This window comes from Eubalaena glacialis, chromosome 11 (genome assembly GCF_028564815.1).
Source record: "Eubalaena glacialis isolate mEubGla1 chromosome 11, mEubGla1.1.hap2.+ XY, whole genome shotgun sequence".
In the NCBI taxonomy this organism is placed as follows: domain Eukaryota; kingdom Metazoa; phylum Chordata; class Mammalia; order Artiodactyla; family Balaenidae; genus Eubalaena; species Eubalaena glacialis.
The window spans coordinates 27,305,022-27,320,980 of record NC_083726.1 but is presented as its reverse complement, the minus strand read 5'-3'; the positions used below and the strand labels follow the sequence as shown (position 1 = coordinate 27,320,980).

Sequence of the window (15,959 nt, the reverse complement as noted above, 5' to 3'; positions counted from 1 at the left end):
GCACCCCTGTGATCCCCCTATTTGTTGCCTCTTGAGGACTGGATATTTCCTATTCTGTCCACTTTCTTTAGCTGAAGGGCACATGTCAGCAGAAGAGTTAGGCAGAGCAGGGAGCTCATCTGAGTTGTTTGTGTGGGCCACGTTGTAACACCTGTGCTCTGCAGTCTCTCCTGAGACCCTGTGAAATGTCTCATCACTTCTGCCAGGAACAGTCAGTCCTCGTTCTTATTTCCGATCTCCGCATCCTTCCCTGTGGCAATTACCATCCCCAGTCTACTGAAGTCAGAGGAGAAGAAGTGATAAGAAAGCCCACTTAATTCATTGTTCCTCTCCAGATTTGGGGATATCAGTCTCTCTTTCAGAGTTGAGTTTTATTGAATGATTGATACAGCTTCAGGGGGGTATTGGACTGTGGTTCTGCCATCTTTTTTGGGGGGGTAAGGCTGCCTTTTTATTACCTTTTGTTTATTTCCTTAGGTACTGGGAGGTTGGAATCAGAGTATTTACCCAGAAACCATCTTGGGGTCTGTCAGTGGTTCTAAGTCTCTTAAAATTAACCATCTATGTAGAGGGAGGAGTTCATTGTGGCCCAGTTCAGTACAGAGAGTGGGAACCTGCCTACCCTGAACCTTGACAATATCTTACTGTTACAGAGTCGCCCACACCCCTTTAAAATTTTCTATATACTCCCAGATGATAGGGTATAATTTCTTTGGTTTTTAAGTGCTAAGTAACTAAAAGTAGGAGCACTTGGTAACACTGTAGCCATAGAGAGCACAGCTAAATGAGTATGTTGTAATTGTAATGGATCATTCCTTTTAATTTGTTCATTTATCCAACAATATTCATTTATGTAATGAGAACCTACTATGTGCTAGGTACTATTCTTGGTGCCCAGGATACATCATTGAGCATCACTGAACAAAATTGACAAAATTCCCCTGCCTGTGAGGAGCTTACATTCCAGCAGGGATGGGATGAGTGTGTGGAGTGGGGCCAGTCAGCAACAACAAATATAGTGCATCCATAAAATATATGTTTGAAGGTGATATGTGGATAAGGGGGATCACAGAGTGGAATGGGAGTTGGCACTGAGAATAGGGCAGTCAGGCTGGGTTTCATTGAGAAGTCACACTTGATGGAGGAAATCAGGGGAAGAATGTTCCAGGGAGAAGGACCAGCTAGCACAAGGCCCTAAGGTTCCAGGCAGACTGGTGTGTTCAGGGGGCAGGATGAATGGTAAATTGATGGAGTTGGGTCAGGTCTGCGCAAGTGCGTGAGAAAAATGAGTGGCTCGGCAAGTTGTAACATGAACTTTTAAAGTTTTAAATCCTGTTTTGAAAAAATTTACTCTACCAATGTTCAATTAACTTTTTTGCAATGGAAGGATAAGTTTCCATGAGAGATATTTAGAAAGCAAGAACGAGCAAAAAAGCATCAGTAAAACCCCAAAGGTCTTGGTTCTCTCTTAGAAGACATGTAGGGAAAAGTGATGCAACAATACGTGAATAATTGTTGATTAATGAGAAGTCAAAAGGCATGAGATCTGCAGAAAATAAAATTGCTTTTTTAAAAGATAGTATAACGTGTCATATCTGAATAAGGCCTTGAAAGTCATCTGGTTTTACCTTTTCCAAATGAGAATGACTTATCGCCAGTTTTATGGCAAGTTGGTGGCAGATTCAAATTTAGATTGCAGCCAGGCCTGCCAATTCTTAGCCCAGAGCTCTGTCCGCCCTGCCTCCCTCCTTTTAACTCAGTGAGAACTCAATTATTGCTAATAGTTTTGTTGTTGACCTTCCATGGACTTGACGGCAAATCAAGTTTTCCATGACAGTAAGTATGATTTACTTGCATTTTGCAACAGGGCCTTCATCTAGCTGAAAATCGGTTTTAGAGAGACCAGTTTATTTCTCCACCTCTCTGTGAGGACCAGATTGTTCTCTGTGATTATATACCAGAACAGGGGGTTCTAATTAGTTTTCTTTTCAAGGTGCTTTTCTTTCATTTCCAGGCAGCCAGTCAGACCTTGGGCCAAAGGGATTTCTCTGCAAAACCATTGCACTCAGGGATGCAGATTAACATGTTGGCCCTGGGAAGTGGCCTGTCACGTTAGTTTTCTCAGCCTGGCAGCCTGGCAGCCTCCCCCTATTTCCTCCCCTTCCATAACTAATTATTCTGTCCGATACATATTCTTATTTATGTGTGTTTTTGTAAATGGTGGTGTTTTAGACATATATTTTAAAATTCGCATTGTTATAGATATCATTCTTCTTTTAACATTTTCACCTTAGTCCATTCTTTCTAACTGCATGGTATTCCCTATATGCTCCTTCATATTTTTTATCTGCTCCCCTAGTATTGAGCTCTTGTACTTCCAGCTCTTTTCTTCCCAGTGTTACTTGATATAAACAACCTCATATATGACCCCTCATGGGGTCTGATCTGAATGAGAATTCTTCTGGGATATATAAACCCCAAAACAGGATTGCTGGGTTATAAGGTATATATGTTTGCTAACACAAATGATTTAGCTTTGTACAGACAGCCTTCTGCATGTCCCTTTTCGATCTTTTTCAGAATTTTTCTTGGGTACATACACCTAGGAACAAGATTGTATACTATATTCAGTTTTATTCACACGGCCCACTTGCTTGTAGAATGGCTGCGCAGTCTTCATTCCCACCAGCATTGAATAAAGTTTCGTACATGGCCACATCCCAGCCAAAGCTTGGTATTGTCTAGATTTCTATGCACATAAAGTAATTTATCATTGTTGTTTCAATTGTTATTTCTTAAATTTCTGCATTTGAGCATCTCTTTATATGCTTGCTTTTGCATTTCCTCTAATTTGAATTGCCTGGTCATTCCTTTGTCATTTTTCCTTTGGAGATTCTTATCTTTTTTCCTGTTGGTTTCAGGAGTACCTTATAAATCCAGAAATTTTTCCCTCCTTGGTTTTAACAAACATTAACAAATATCTTTTCCCATTCTCCTCTGTCAACTTGAATCATAGTCTCCTTTGATGTAAAAAATTCATCTTTGGGGGGATTCATTTAAAAAGTCACTTCTGGGGTGGGGGAGGGATAAATTAGGAAGTTGGGATTAACATATACACACTACTATATATAAAATAGATAACCAACAAGGACCTACTGTATAGCACAGGGAACTGTACTCAATATTTTGTAATAACCTATAAGGGAAAAGAATCTGAAAATGTATATATATTACACACATATATAAAACTGAATCACTGTGCTGTATACCTGAAACTAACATGACGTTGTAAATCAACTATACTTCAATTTTAAAAAATTAAGTAAAAAAATTTTTTCTTAAACTCAAAAAAAAAAAAGGTCCCTTCCCACCACAGGTCATAAAGATAATCCAGTGTTATTTTCCATTAAGTTTATAGCTTTGCCTTTTATGTTTGGGCCTTTATCCACATGGAATCTGTTACTGTTTATGGTGTGATGTAAAAGTCCAGTTTCTTTTTAAATATTTATAATTAGCTAGCTTTCCCCAATTTGGAGAAAGCCTCTCCTTACCCCATTATGAAATTTTAATTGTCATTACAAGAATTACCATCTTTATGTAATAATAATGTCTTCCCAGCCAGCACATGAATGATCATTTATTCAGATCTTGCTTTATGTCTTTTAATAAAGGCTTAAAATTTTCCCCGTGGAGGTCTTATGTGATCTTTGTTAGTTTAATTTCTAGATCCTTTATAGTTTTCATTGCTTATTTTATTTTATTTTATCTTGTATTTGATTATTGCCAGAATGTAGAAATGCTGTTTTGCTGATTTTTGTTTTGAGTTGATCTTGTATCTGGCAATTTTGTTCAACTCTCTTATTTGTTCTAATGGATTGTTTACTGATCCTGGCCTTTTTCTACATATTAAATCATACTCTGAAAATGCTTCCCTTCAAATGTTAATACAAAATTTCTTTTTCTTTCTTTACAGCATTGGTCAGGACTTCCACTACTGTATTCAATAGTAATGGTGCTAGTGGACATAACTTGTCTTGTTCCCATTCTTAAAGGGGATACATTTTAAAGTTCTTCCTTAAGTCAAATGCTTATTGAAGGCTTTTATAATTTTATCAAGTTTTAAAAGTTGTCCATATTCCTAAGTTTTTAAAGGAGAAAATTTTAATGATAAATAGGTATCAAATTTCATCAAATTCTTTTTTTTTTCATGTATTAATATAGTGCCTTTTCTCTTTAGTCTAGTGATATGTTGAATTAATTGATAATTTTTATGATGTTGAAATTATTGTAATCGTGTGATAAATTCTACTTGTTCACAATGTATTATTTTAAATACATTTTTAAAAACTCAAACAGTTAATATTTAGGATTTTTACATCTAAAATTATAACTGAAATGAGCCTGTGATTTTTCTTTTCTTTATTCTCCTTGTTGTTTGGAATAAAAAGTACAGGAGCTTAATAAAATGGGCTAGTTTTTGTTCCTTTTCTATTTTCTGGAACAACTTACGTAAGTTAGGAAATGAAATGTTCTATGAATATTTGATAGAACTAACCTATAAAACCATTGGGACCCAGGGCTCTTTAGCAGGGGGGGCTTTGATTACCACTTCAGTATATTTAATACGTTGGTTTATTGAAGTTTTCTATTTTGTCCTGCGCCAACTTTGGCACTTTATATATTCCCAGTAATATATCACTTCATCTACATTTTAAAAATTTATTAGTTCACTTGTGAGTGTTTACAGATTATTGCTCAGCAAATTTTCACTCCTCCCACCCTGTGAGAAGATTTAATTCCCTGTCCTGTTGGTCTTGGGCTTGGCCACATGTCTTGCTTTGGTCCATGGAACATTGGTAGACTTGACCTGAGCAGAGCCCTTACATGTCCTCGGGGAAGAGGTTAGCCTTTTCTCCTGAAAAGTGGCTGCACCAGAAGGGGACAGTCTCTTAGCTCAACTTTTTTTTTCTGGTCCAACAAACCTGAAGCATATGGCACTTCCGTCAGTGAGTTAGGGAGAGTGGTATATATCACCAGCTCTCCAAAGGAGTGTGTATGGTTTTGCAAAGTGCTACCCGATGTCCAACTGAGTCTCTTTATAAAGCACTCATATGTGCTTGCCAAATCTCCAGTTATATTTCAAAATAACTGAAGTTTAAAACAGAGTTCTACAGTTAAAACGTTTGCTGTTATTCTAGATACCTGACCATGGCTTTATCTGACTTTCCTAGCAACTGTTTACATGTCTGCTGTGCCGCTCCTTTACTCCATGGCCTTCAGTCTTTGAACTGTACTTTTGAACTTTGTATAGGTCCTCTTCTCAGGTCACCATTAAGGTGGCCACGTATCGTAGGATGCAGGGTACAAAGCGGAGGTCAACCAGACAGGACACTGGGCCTGTGGACTTTCCTGGCCACACCCAGCCAGGGTGGACCAGGGAGTGCTGTCTGCACAGAGGTTTGTTGGAAGAGTTGACATTTTTTCTGGAACAAGTAGACAAAGTCAGAAACACATAGCTAGTAGAGATGGTGGGTTGGAAGCTTGACTTGGAGGAACTTTTTGATTTATATCATCAATATCATCAATTACTGAAAAAGTATACGTTAAGTTCCATATTGCACTCAGCAAGGGGCTAAAGGTTGGAAAGGAAGGGCACAGAAGTAGAAGACATGGTCTCTGCACATAAAGAGCTTGGGAGACAGCAATGTCATATAAGGAACAGAAAAGATATGTGTGAGTCTTTTAGATTTGAGCCCAGAGCAGCTACTGATAAGTATGAGTGTGGGAGGAAGAGATGGTTAGAGAGGAGGGGTCACTATGCTGTTTTCGTCCATGTCATGACCACAGAGACGGAGGGTGGAGGGGTGGGTGGCTAAGTGGGGAGATGGGGGGTGGGGACTGGGGGTGTTGATCCCTTCAAATGGATTTTTGGTTTCATCATGGTAGATGGGTTTATCAGAGAATGTTGTTTCTTTTGAAACAGGTGAGTTTTAACTTCACTGAGAATAGAATTAAAGGATTGCATGAAAGAGATAGGATCTGTATAAGGGAGAGCATTTTGTCAGTATAAAAGGAGTAACTCCCTGCTTAGGATTTTTTATAAAATAGCCATTCTTCTGTCCCAGTATCTGGTGGTTCTTAACCAGGGGTGGTACTGCCTTGCCCCAGGGTATGTGGACATGTGTGCTAAGGCTGGGGTAGGGGATGTTACTAGCACTTAGTAGGTGCAGGCCAGGGATGCTCCAGACCTTGCTGTGCACTGGGGACAGCACTGCACAATGGACCGTCCTGCCCGAGATGCCAATAGCGCACTTGGTGAGAAACACTGGACTTCCCAAGCTTCAGTCATTTCTGTTCTACTTGTACAATTCTTGCCTTATCTTTTAACACCTGTACCACTAATTTAATGCTTTTATTTAAATTTACTTTTTATTTTAAAACTTACTTTTTGTTTACTTTTTGGTCATTCTGTATCTGCTTTTTTATTTACTTATCTTACTCCTTGCAGTCATGGGTTTGAAATGCTATTTATACTTTTCTAATCGTGTTAAAATAGATCCATGACTACTCTAATACAGAATGTTCCCCTCTGTACCCCCGGCATCACCTTGCCCACCACCAGTGGTGTGCACATCAAGCTTTGAGGACAGTGGCCAGGCGGTCACAGTGGATTGATTTATAGCTCGACCTGATTTGATGTAGTATGTCCTTGGGAGTTGACACTACCGCCTTAGGACTCTCGTTTTTAATTAACCTCATATTCAGCAGAATTCATGAGCTGGAAGGGCCTCGTGAGGATACTTTTCCAGATAGAGGTCAGACGACACAAACAGCTGTTATTGTCTCTCTCTGTGCGTAAGATCTCCTTGGAAGGGCTTGATTTGTTCTTGGCTGGGTCGCGCTTATGTGCCAATTATCTTTGCTCAAGCCTGTGTCCGTAGATTGCTGGCCACCTCCCAGTTATATGGCAGTATTCACAAGGGATATATGACCCTGAGAGTGTAGAGGAATGAGAGCAAATACTGTCCTCACTTCCACATCATTGGCTCAAAGCATATGTTGCATTAATAGTTGGCCAGGAGTCAGAATGATGACAGAGTGTAGCAGAATCACAGATGCTCCCGCCCCAACACCCAATGAACTTACCCAAAAAGCAGTTTGCAACAAAAACATTCGCCAGCAACAACCCAACAGACAAGAAAACCAATCACAGCTTTATGCTGTGCACTTTGACCAGTGGCAGGTAATGAAGGAAACCCTCCATCCTGACCCCTCAGGAGCAATGCTGGGAAAGGAAGGTGAGGGGACAGCATCCTGAGGATTCCCACTAACACAGATCAGTATGGGAAGAAGCTGCCTGAGAAGGTGAGTGGGTGGCCTCGCTGAATGTCAGGCAACACCCTCAGCAGAGGCAGGAAGGCAACTCGAAGCAAGCCATCTCCCCAGTTACGGGAAAGAGATCACAGGAGTGAGTGCACCCTGGCGGAGTGGGCTCTGTTGTAAGACATTTAACTGGCTTCCAAAAGAGAGGGCCGTGCATAGGACCCTCGGCAAGGGCTGGCCTTGTGAGTCCTACCTCTCCTTCACGGCAGAGCACTGCATAGAAAGCCACAGCCAACCTCAGAGTGTAGCTCAGAGGGAGAAAGGCAACGGGTCCCCTATGGAGTGAGCAGAGTATCAAGGGTGCATCAGCTTACTGTACAAGACCAAACAGAAGTTCTGGACAGAGATACTCATGTTGAGTATCAGCAAGATGAAACTAAATGTCATGAAAACTGTGTGAAACTGCTACAGCAGAGGAATGAAATATAGGAATACGGCTTGCAGAAAATAAACATGCAACCAATCTGGTCTGGGAGAAAACCCAGTCCAAAGAAACTCAACCTCACAACTATTTCATGCTGTAGAAGAGCTCAGTATCAATCCCGTAGAAATAAAAACTCAATGTTATGATTAAACAACAAGATTCTTTTTTTATTTTTAATTGTAAAATGTAACATAAAACTTGCTGTCTTTTCCATTTTGAAGTGTACATTCATGTTGTTGTGCAACTAACCTCCAGAACTCTTTTAATCTTGCAAAACTGAAACTCAGTCCCTATTAAACAGCAACTCCTCATTACACCTCCCCAAGCCCCTGGCAACCATCATTCTTTCCGTCCCACTGAATTTGACTATTCTAAGTATCTCATATGAGTGGAATCATGGAGTATTTGTCCCTTTCGTGACTGGTTTATTTCACTGAGGATAATGTTCTTAAGGATCATCCATTTTGTAGCATGAGTCAGAATTTTTTTCCTTATTTAGGTTGAATAATATTCTAATGTATAACATACCACATTTGGTTTATCCATTCATACCTCGATAGACACTTGAGTTGCTTCTACCTTTTGGCTGTTGTGAACAGTGCTGCTATGAACATGGATGTACAAATATCTCTTCAAGTAACTGCTTTCAATTCTTTTGGGTAATATAATCCAGAAGTAGAATTGGTGGATCATAATTCAAGTTTTAATTTTTTGAAGAACTGCCGTACTGTTTTCCATAGCAGCTGCACCATTTTACATTCCCACCAACAGTGCATAAGGATTGCAATTTCTCCACATTCTTACCAATACTTATTTTGTTTTGTTTTGTTTTTTGATAGTAGCCATCCTAATGGGTGGCAGTAGAAAGGGATTTTTAAAAGATAGATTGAAGAGCCAAGAAAAATTAAGAACAAAAATGATATAAGATTTGAACCAGGAGGAAAAAAATACAGAATAGCCATAACTGGCAGTCAAATGAATGGCATGGGGGAAAGGCATGAGATAATCACAGGAAAGGAGTTAAAACAGTAAGAGAGAAAATGATAGCCATGGAGGATAGGCAAAGCCATCCAGTATAAGGAATAGAAATAAAGAATGCAAAGATATAATGCAAGGAGATTTTTCTGAAAGGGAGGGAGAACTAAATCTTTGGTGAGAAGGCCATGCCGCATACATGGAAAGGCTGATGAAGAGTGACCAAGATAAACCCTGGTCTAAAGCTTCAGTACTGTAAACTCCAGAGACAAAAAGCAAATAATACAAAAAGGGGGATGTTCAAGTCAGTATCAGAATTCTCCATACCAGCATTCTCTACCATAAAATATGAGCAAGTTCTACAAATGTTAAGAGGAATAAAATTATTTAAATAATATAAAATTATATTCATAATTTAAAATATAATAAAATAATACAATATGACATTATTTTTATAAATATTGTTATTGTTCAGCAGTGAAGGCAGTAAGCAGACAGTCTTGATCTGAAAGAACTCAAGAAATATAGTAACCATGAACCTTTGTTGAAGAAAACCACCCAATGAAGAGATTCACCCAAATGACTCAAATCAAAATAACAGACTCAAAAGTAGAAAAGCCATGGTTAAAAAACAGTAAGAACAACAAAAAACACTGGTGAACATTCAAACCATTATAATATAGTTTTAAGACTAAACAGCTGGGAGAAGATTATTGTTACCGAAGCATGTAAATGTTATGCATCCAACAGAATAAAAATGATATAAGCAACAAAAATCTAGAAGTATGAGGAAAAAGAGAGGAAATATAAAGTGTTCATTATAAAGCATCAGTGTGAAAACATGTAGTTTACCTCTTAAATTTTCATTGATTTTTTTCTCAGCATTAAATATTATGTGTGTATGTGTTTTTTGTTTGTTTGTTTGTTTTGTTTTTTTAAGCATTTAATTGCAGGTCAGAAAGCCATTTAGTTTCACTTTGGCTGCTTTTTCTTCTGTTATATTCAAGCAAAATTAAGTAACTCTTATTAGAAAAAAAACTGTTATATTCTCCTTCTCACAGTATACACACATAAAGAGATTTCCCGAATGATGTTCACAAACTGTCAATAAGATGGTAGGATTGTGTATAATTTGTTTTCTTCTTTGTACTTTTTTGTGTTGTTTGAATTTTTAAAATGAGCCCATATATTTATAAAAGCTGTAAAAGTGTCAGTGTTAATATAAAATATTTTGGTCAGTAGTATCATTATTCTAATTTGCTTCTTAGTCATTTAAAAAAAGCAGTCTTGACAGACACCAGAGAGAGTCCTTGACAATATTTTTGCAACTCATGCCGAAGGTATTGGCAACTGCCTAGAAACCAAAGGCACATGCTGTGGAAAACATCAGCTATTCTAACAGGATGCTTTTTGCCTTCTCATTGAATTCATAAATCAAAACAGTGAGCTGGTGAGTGTGAAGTGGCATTGACCTGAATTTCTGTGATGCTGGTGACAGAAAGTGTAGTATAATGTGCTGTTTTACTGAAGTCTGAGGTTCCAGTCCTGACCTAACCCATCACCGGCATCATTATTTTGGGTGTTTGGAGTCCATCTCAACCTCTGCTCTTTGCTACAGTGACTGTCACTTCCTTGAACCTGCTATGTCCCCCTGCCTCAGGGTCTTTGAATGCGCAGTTCCCACTGCACAGGGCACACCTCCTTTCCTTTCCCTTCACTGGGCTCCTTCTTACTCATGCTCGGGACTTAGCTTTAACCTCCTTCCTCTGGAAGGCCTTCTGTGTAACCAGTGGCACTTCTCAGCACATCTGTAGTCACTCGCTCAGTGTCAGACTTCCTCAGCAGACTGGCCTCGGGGAGATAGGGCTCCAGTTTAGGAAGTGCAAGGTCAGGTTCTCTCATTGCCCCTCCACAGCACGTACTTCCTCTCCTTCTCTGGGCTCAGCCAGGATGGTTACTCTCCTCCTGTGACTTGTGCTGGGACAGTGAACTCTGCTCTCCTCTCTTCCTGCTCCCTCATGGCCTCTAGGTTTTCTTTTTCTCAGGGGGCCACTTAGCCCCTGCTTCTGTTAGAAGCTGTCACTTTTTTTGGTGGTGTTCAAGTTTGTTAGGAAAGAGTGGCTGTTCTGTTCAGCCCCTTACCCTCTAGCACTAGCCATTCCTGCAGGAGAGAGTGTCACCCCTCCGCCCACAGACCAGTGCCAGAGGGAGGTGGGCCCTGCAGGCATCCTTAGATTCCCCCAGAAGCCTCGGCTTGACCTCTCTAGTAAAAGAGATGGAGCTGAGAAAAGCATGTTACAAAGCAGTACCTGCAGTGTAATCCTAAATGTATGTTTTATGTATAAAAGACTGAAAAGAAATAGATCAGTGACCCAAGATGTGATCTACCCTGGAGAATGTTCCATGTGCACTTGAGAAGAAAGTGTATTCTGCTGTTTTTGGATGGAATGTCCTATATCAATTAAGTCCATCTGGTCTAATGTGTCATTTAAAGCTTGTGTTTCCTAATTTATTTTCTGTTTGGATGGTCTGTCCATTGGTGTAAGTGGGGTGTTAAAGTTGCCTACTATTACTGTGTTACTGTCGATTACCCCTTTTATGGCTGCAAACAGGTGGAGAGTTATACCATGTTCTTGGATTGGAAGAATCAATATTGTGAAAATGACTATACTACCCAAAACAATCTACAGATTCAGTGCAATCCCTATCAAATTACCAATGGCGTTTTTCACAGAACTAGAACAAAAAATTTTACAATTTGTATGGAAACACAAAAGACCCCAAACAGCCAAAGCAATCTTGAGAAAGAAAAATGGAGCTGGAGGAATCAGGCTCCCTGACTTCAGACTATATTACAAAGCTACAGTAATCAAGACAGTATGGTACTGGCACAAAAACAGAAATATAGATCAATGGAACAGGATAGAAAGCCCAGAGATAAACCCACGCACATGTGGTCATCTTATTTTTGACAAAGGAGGCAAGAATATACAATGGAGAAAAGACAGCCTCTTCAATAAGTGCTGCTGGGAAAACTGGACAGCTACATGTAAAAGAATGAAATTAGAACACTCCCTAACACCATACACAAAAATAAGCTCAAAATGGATCAAAGACCTAAATTAAGGCCAGACACTATAAAACTCTTAGCGGAAAACATAGGCAGAACACTCTATGACATAAATCATAGCAAGATCCTTTTTGACCCACCTCCTAGAGTAATGGAAATAAAATCAAAAATAAACAAATGGGACCTAATGAAACTTAAAAGCTTTTGCACAGCAAAGGAAACCATAAACAAGATGAAAAGACAACCCTCAGAATGGGAGAAAATATTTGCAAACGAAGCAACTTACAAAGGATTAATCTCCAAAATATACAAGCACCTCATGCAGCACAATATCAAAAAAACAGACAACCCAATCCAAAAATGGGCAGAAGACCTTAACAGACATTTCTCCAAAGTAGACTTACAGATTGCCAACAAACACATGAAAAGATGCTCAACATCACTAATCATTAAAGAAATGCACATCAAAACCACAATGAGGTATCACCTCACACCAGTCAGAATGGCCATCATCAAAAAATCTAGAAACAATAAATGCTGGAGAGGGCTTGGAGAAAAGGGAACCCTTTTGCACTGTTGGTGGGAATGTAAATTGATATAGCCACTATGGAGAACAGTATGGAGGTTCCTTAAAAAACTAAAAATAGAATTACCATATAACCCAGCAATCCCACTACTGGGCATATACCCTGCGAAAACCATAATTCAAAAAGAGTCATGTACCAGAGTGTTCATTGCAGCTCTATTTACAATAGCCAGGACATGGAAGCAACCTAAGTGTCCATTGACAGATGAATGGATAAAGAAGATGTGGCACATATATACAATAGAATACTATTCAGCCATAGAAAGAAACGAAACTGAGTTATTTGTAGTGAGGTGGATGGACCTAGAGTCTGTCATCCAGAGTGAAGTAAGACAGAAAGAGAAAAACAAATACTGTATGCTAACACACATATATGGAATCTAAAAAAACGGTACTGATGAACCTAGTGGCAGGACAGGAATAAAGACGCAGATGTAGAGAACAGACTTGAGGACACAGGGCAGGAAGGGGAAGCTGGGAAGAAGTGAGAGAGTAGCATTGACACATATACACTACCAAATGTAAAATAGATAGCTAGTGGGAAGCAGCCGCATAGCACAGGGAGATCAGCTCGGTGCTGTGTGACCACCTAGAGGGGTGGGATAGGGAGGGTGGGAGGGAGACACAAGAGGGAGGGGATAAGGGGATATATGTATACATATAGCTGATTCACTTTGTTATACAGCAGAAAATAACACACCGATGTAAATCAGTTATATTCCAATAAAGATATTTAACAAAAGGAAATAGATCAAATTATTATGAATGGGTTTCTCTGATGGAATTTCAAGTTATTTTAATTTCCTTGTTTTCAAATTTTCTGTAATAAACATTTCCAAAGATGCTGGGTGGTACTTCTTAAGCCCCTATGTATGGCTTTGTACTGAGTAGCCCCCATGAAGATTAGGAGAAGTTGGCCCCTGCCATTTGGAGGTGTGTGTCATTCCGCCACGTTTTTAATTTCTGCCCCTGTCTGATGTGTTTGCTCGCTCTCTTCACCTTCGTGTCTTTCTCCTCCCCAGATGACCAGATGGCTGGAATCCCCCTGCACATCCTCCACAGCTCCCCTTCCGACCAGCAGATCAACCAGCTGGCCCAGAGGCTGGGCCCCGAGTGGGAGCCCGTGGTGCTGTCTCTGGGGCTGTCCCAGACCGACATCTACCGCTGTAAGGCCAACCATCCCCACAATGTTCAGTCCCAGATGGTGGAGGCCTTGGTTCGCTGGAGGCAGCGCTTCGGGAAGCAGGCCACCTTCCAGAGCCTGCACAGGGGTCTCCAGGCCGTAGACGTGGACCCCTCGGTGCTCCAGCACATCTTGGGATGATGGCGCCCCATCAACACCTGGGGAGTCCATCCCCTAGTCTCGTGTGCCGAATCCTGACTCTCACCCAGGGCAGGTAGATTTGGGGGGGACTGGTTTGTTTCTTTGTGTTAGTGATTCTTAGACGAAAGGAGATAATGGGATTTCCACTTGACATTACTTGAAAGGCGGGATTACTCAGTTGATCTCCCATGGTGATTTGACAATTCATTGTTTCTAATTGCTCAGAGATTACATTATTTGAATTGTGCAGGTTTTAATTGTGTGGTTGCCTTTTAATAGACTGGTAAATCCTAGTGGCTCAAAAAAAATACAGGTGTTCTATATATAAAACATCCACTTTTATGTTGCCTGGGAACTGAACTGTGGACTTAGCTATTAATCATGATGTTAATAATAAAAATTGAATTACTGTATATAATGAGGCCCTCTCATGAGAAAGTATTGCTTGTGTTTTTTTTCTTTCATTCTCGTGTTGCATAGATTAAGGGTGTAAAATTACAGTAGTCATTGCTTTGGAACAGAATAGTAACAGAGAAATGGTTACTTTCTCTAGTCAAGATAAATCACTCAGGCCAGGGTGTCTGCATTAAATTTAAGACACTGAAGCTCCCTGCAAAGACCAGTTCAAGTACCAGCATGCATACCTGAGCCCTTTATCTTTAAAAGATTTGCTTAAGAAAATCCCGCACCCTTTATTTAAAGGACTGGGGGTTGGGGGGCAGTGTGGTCTTTCCATTGAAGCCTTAATGGTTGAAGTGTTGTGCTCCTAAGGACTGTGATTCAGTTTTCTGACTTTTTACTAATAACACGTGGTATTTGTCAGATGCTTTACTGTTTTCAAGGCTTTTCATACATGTGATCTCATATGGACCTCACAAAAAGCCTATGAAGTAGTTGGGTAAGAGAGGTGAGCCCCGTCCTGTATCAAGATGAAGTGATTTGCCTGGGGCGGAGGAGTGAGCATGTGTCTTTGCAGCACTGCTCCTGTGTGCCCTTTCCAGCTGCTCCGTGCTGCTCCATCCTCTCTCTCACGTGCTCTGGAAGAAGCTTGCTGCCTTCCTCCTGCTAGCAGCATCTCCTCAGACAAGGTACTTCACTTCTCTAAGCCTCAGTTTCCTCATTTGTAGAGTGAAGCAATGATTGTCCCCACCTCCAAGATTTTTGTGATGATTAAAGGAATAACATCTGCCACAGGCTCATCTAGTGCCTGGCCCATCGTCAGCTCTTGGGAAATGGTAGCTGTTAATTCGCTGCTGTGGCTGAACATGGATGCAGTTCCCAGACCAAGTTGAACAGTGGCTAAAGCTGAGGGCACTGTAGGAGGAAGTGCTATTACCATGTTTCTTGCTAAGCTTTAAAATGTGATATGGCTTTATTAATGCTACAGTGGGTCCAGTCAAGAGAGAGACAGGTGAACATTCCCAATCTGTGATCCATCCTTCTGAATAATTAGAGAATCTATTTCGTAATACTAACTTAACTCAGAATTTTTCAAAGGGAAAAAAACTCTGAGGACAAGCATATACAGTGCTGAGGTTGGACAGAAAGTGGATGCTCAAAATGATGACAGTCATGAATTAATTACATCCTTTCAGATGTCTAGTAACCGTATTCCCTTTCCTAAAAAGAATCGGTTATTTTACGGTTCAGCAAACAGTTCAGAAGGATGGTCCACTGGCCTTATCAGCTCTAATTTTCCATTTTGTAGTCCAGCCATTAATTCATTATCTTGTAAAATCCTCACACTTTTGGGCCCATCACTGCACCCAGTGATAGACTGTTCTTCCACGGCATCTTCAATAACTGCTTGTCATTTTGAACCTTGGACTTGTTATGTTGCTATCCGTCCCCCTGGGTTTGCTAACAGAGAGTGGAGCTTTTGTTCTCACCACGTATATGGATGAGTGAGCATAACTGAGCTCGGCTGCATCTGACTAGATGGCATTTTAGAAGTGGGTCTGATGACTACCCAGGGCATTCCCACCATTTGTAGGGCATCTGTTAGGCACAGATACCTTCGTGCTCTGTCAGCAGTGAAGGACAATCTGTGAAGAACTTGCCATGATGGGCTGATGGGGTTATTAGGGAGCTCTGACTTGTTGCCCTTACTGAGCAGGGTGTCTCCACCATCAAATAGCAGCTGCAGCTCTTTGGGCCTGCTCATGCTCTTGCAGAAGATTTGCAGAATGGAAGAACC

General features: G+C 40.4%; 1 protein-coding gene across 1 annotated transcript in view; it reads left to right on the top strand.

The window, feature by feature from the left end:
* Positions 1–14,123, top strand: part of CRADD (CASP2 and RIPK1 domain containing adaptor with death domain) — a 175,250-nt gene extending 161,127 nt beyond the window's left edge. The window contains exon 3 of the mRNA XM_061205341.1: positions 13,461–14,123. Coding sequence (XP_061061324.1) covers positions 13,461–13,762 — 302 coding nt within the window. The 3' untranslated portion in view covers positions 13,763–14,123. The remainder of the gene's footprint in view (positions 1–13,460) is intronic.
* Positions 14,124–15,959: the final 1,836 nt, after the last annotated feature.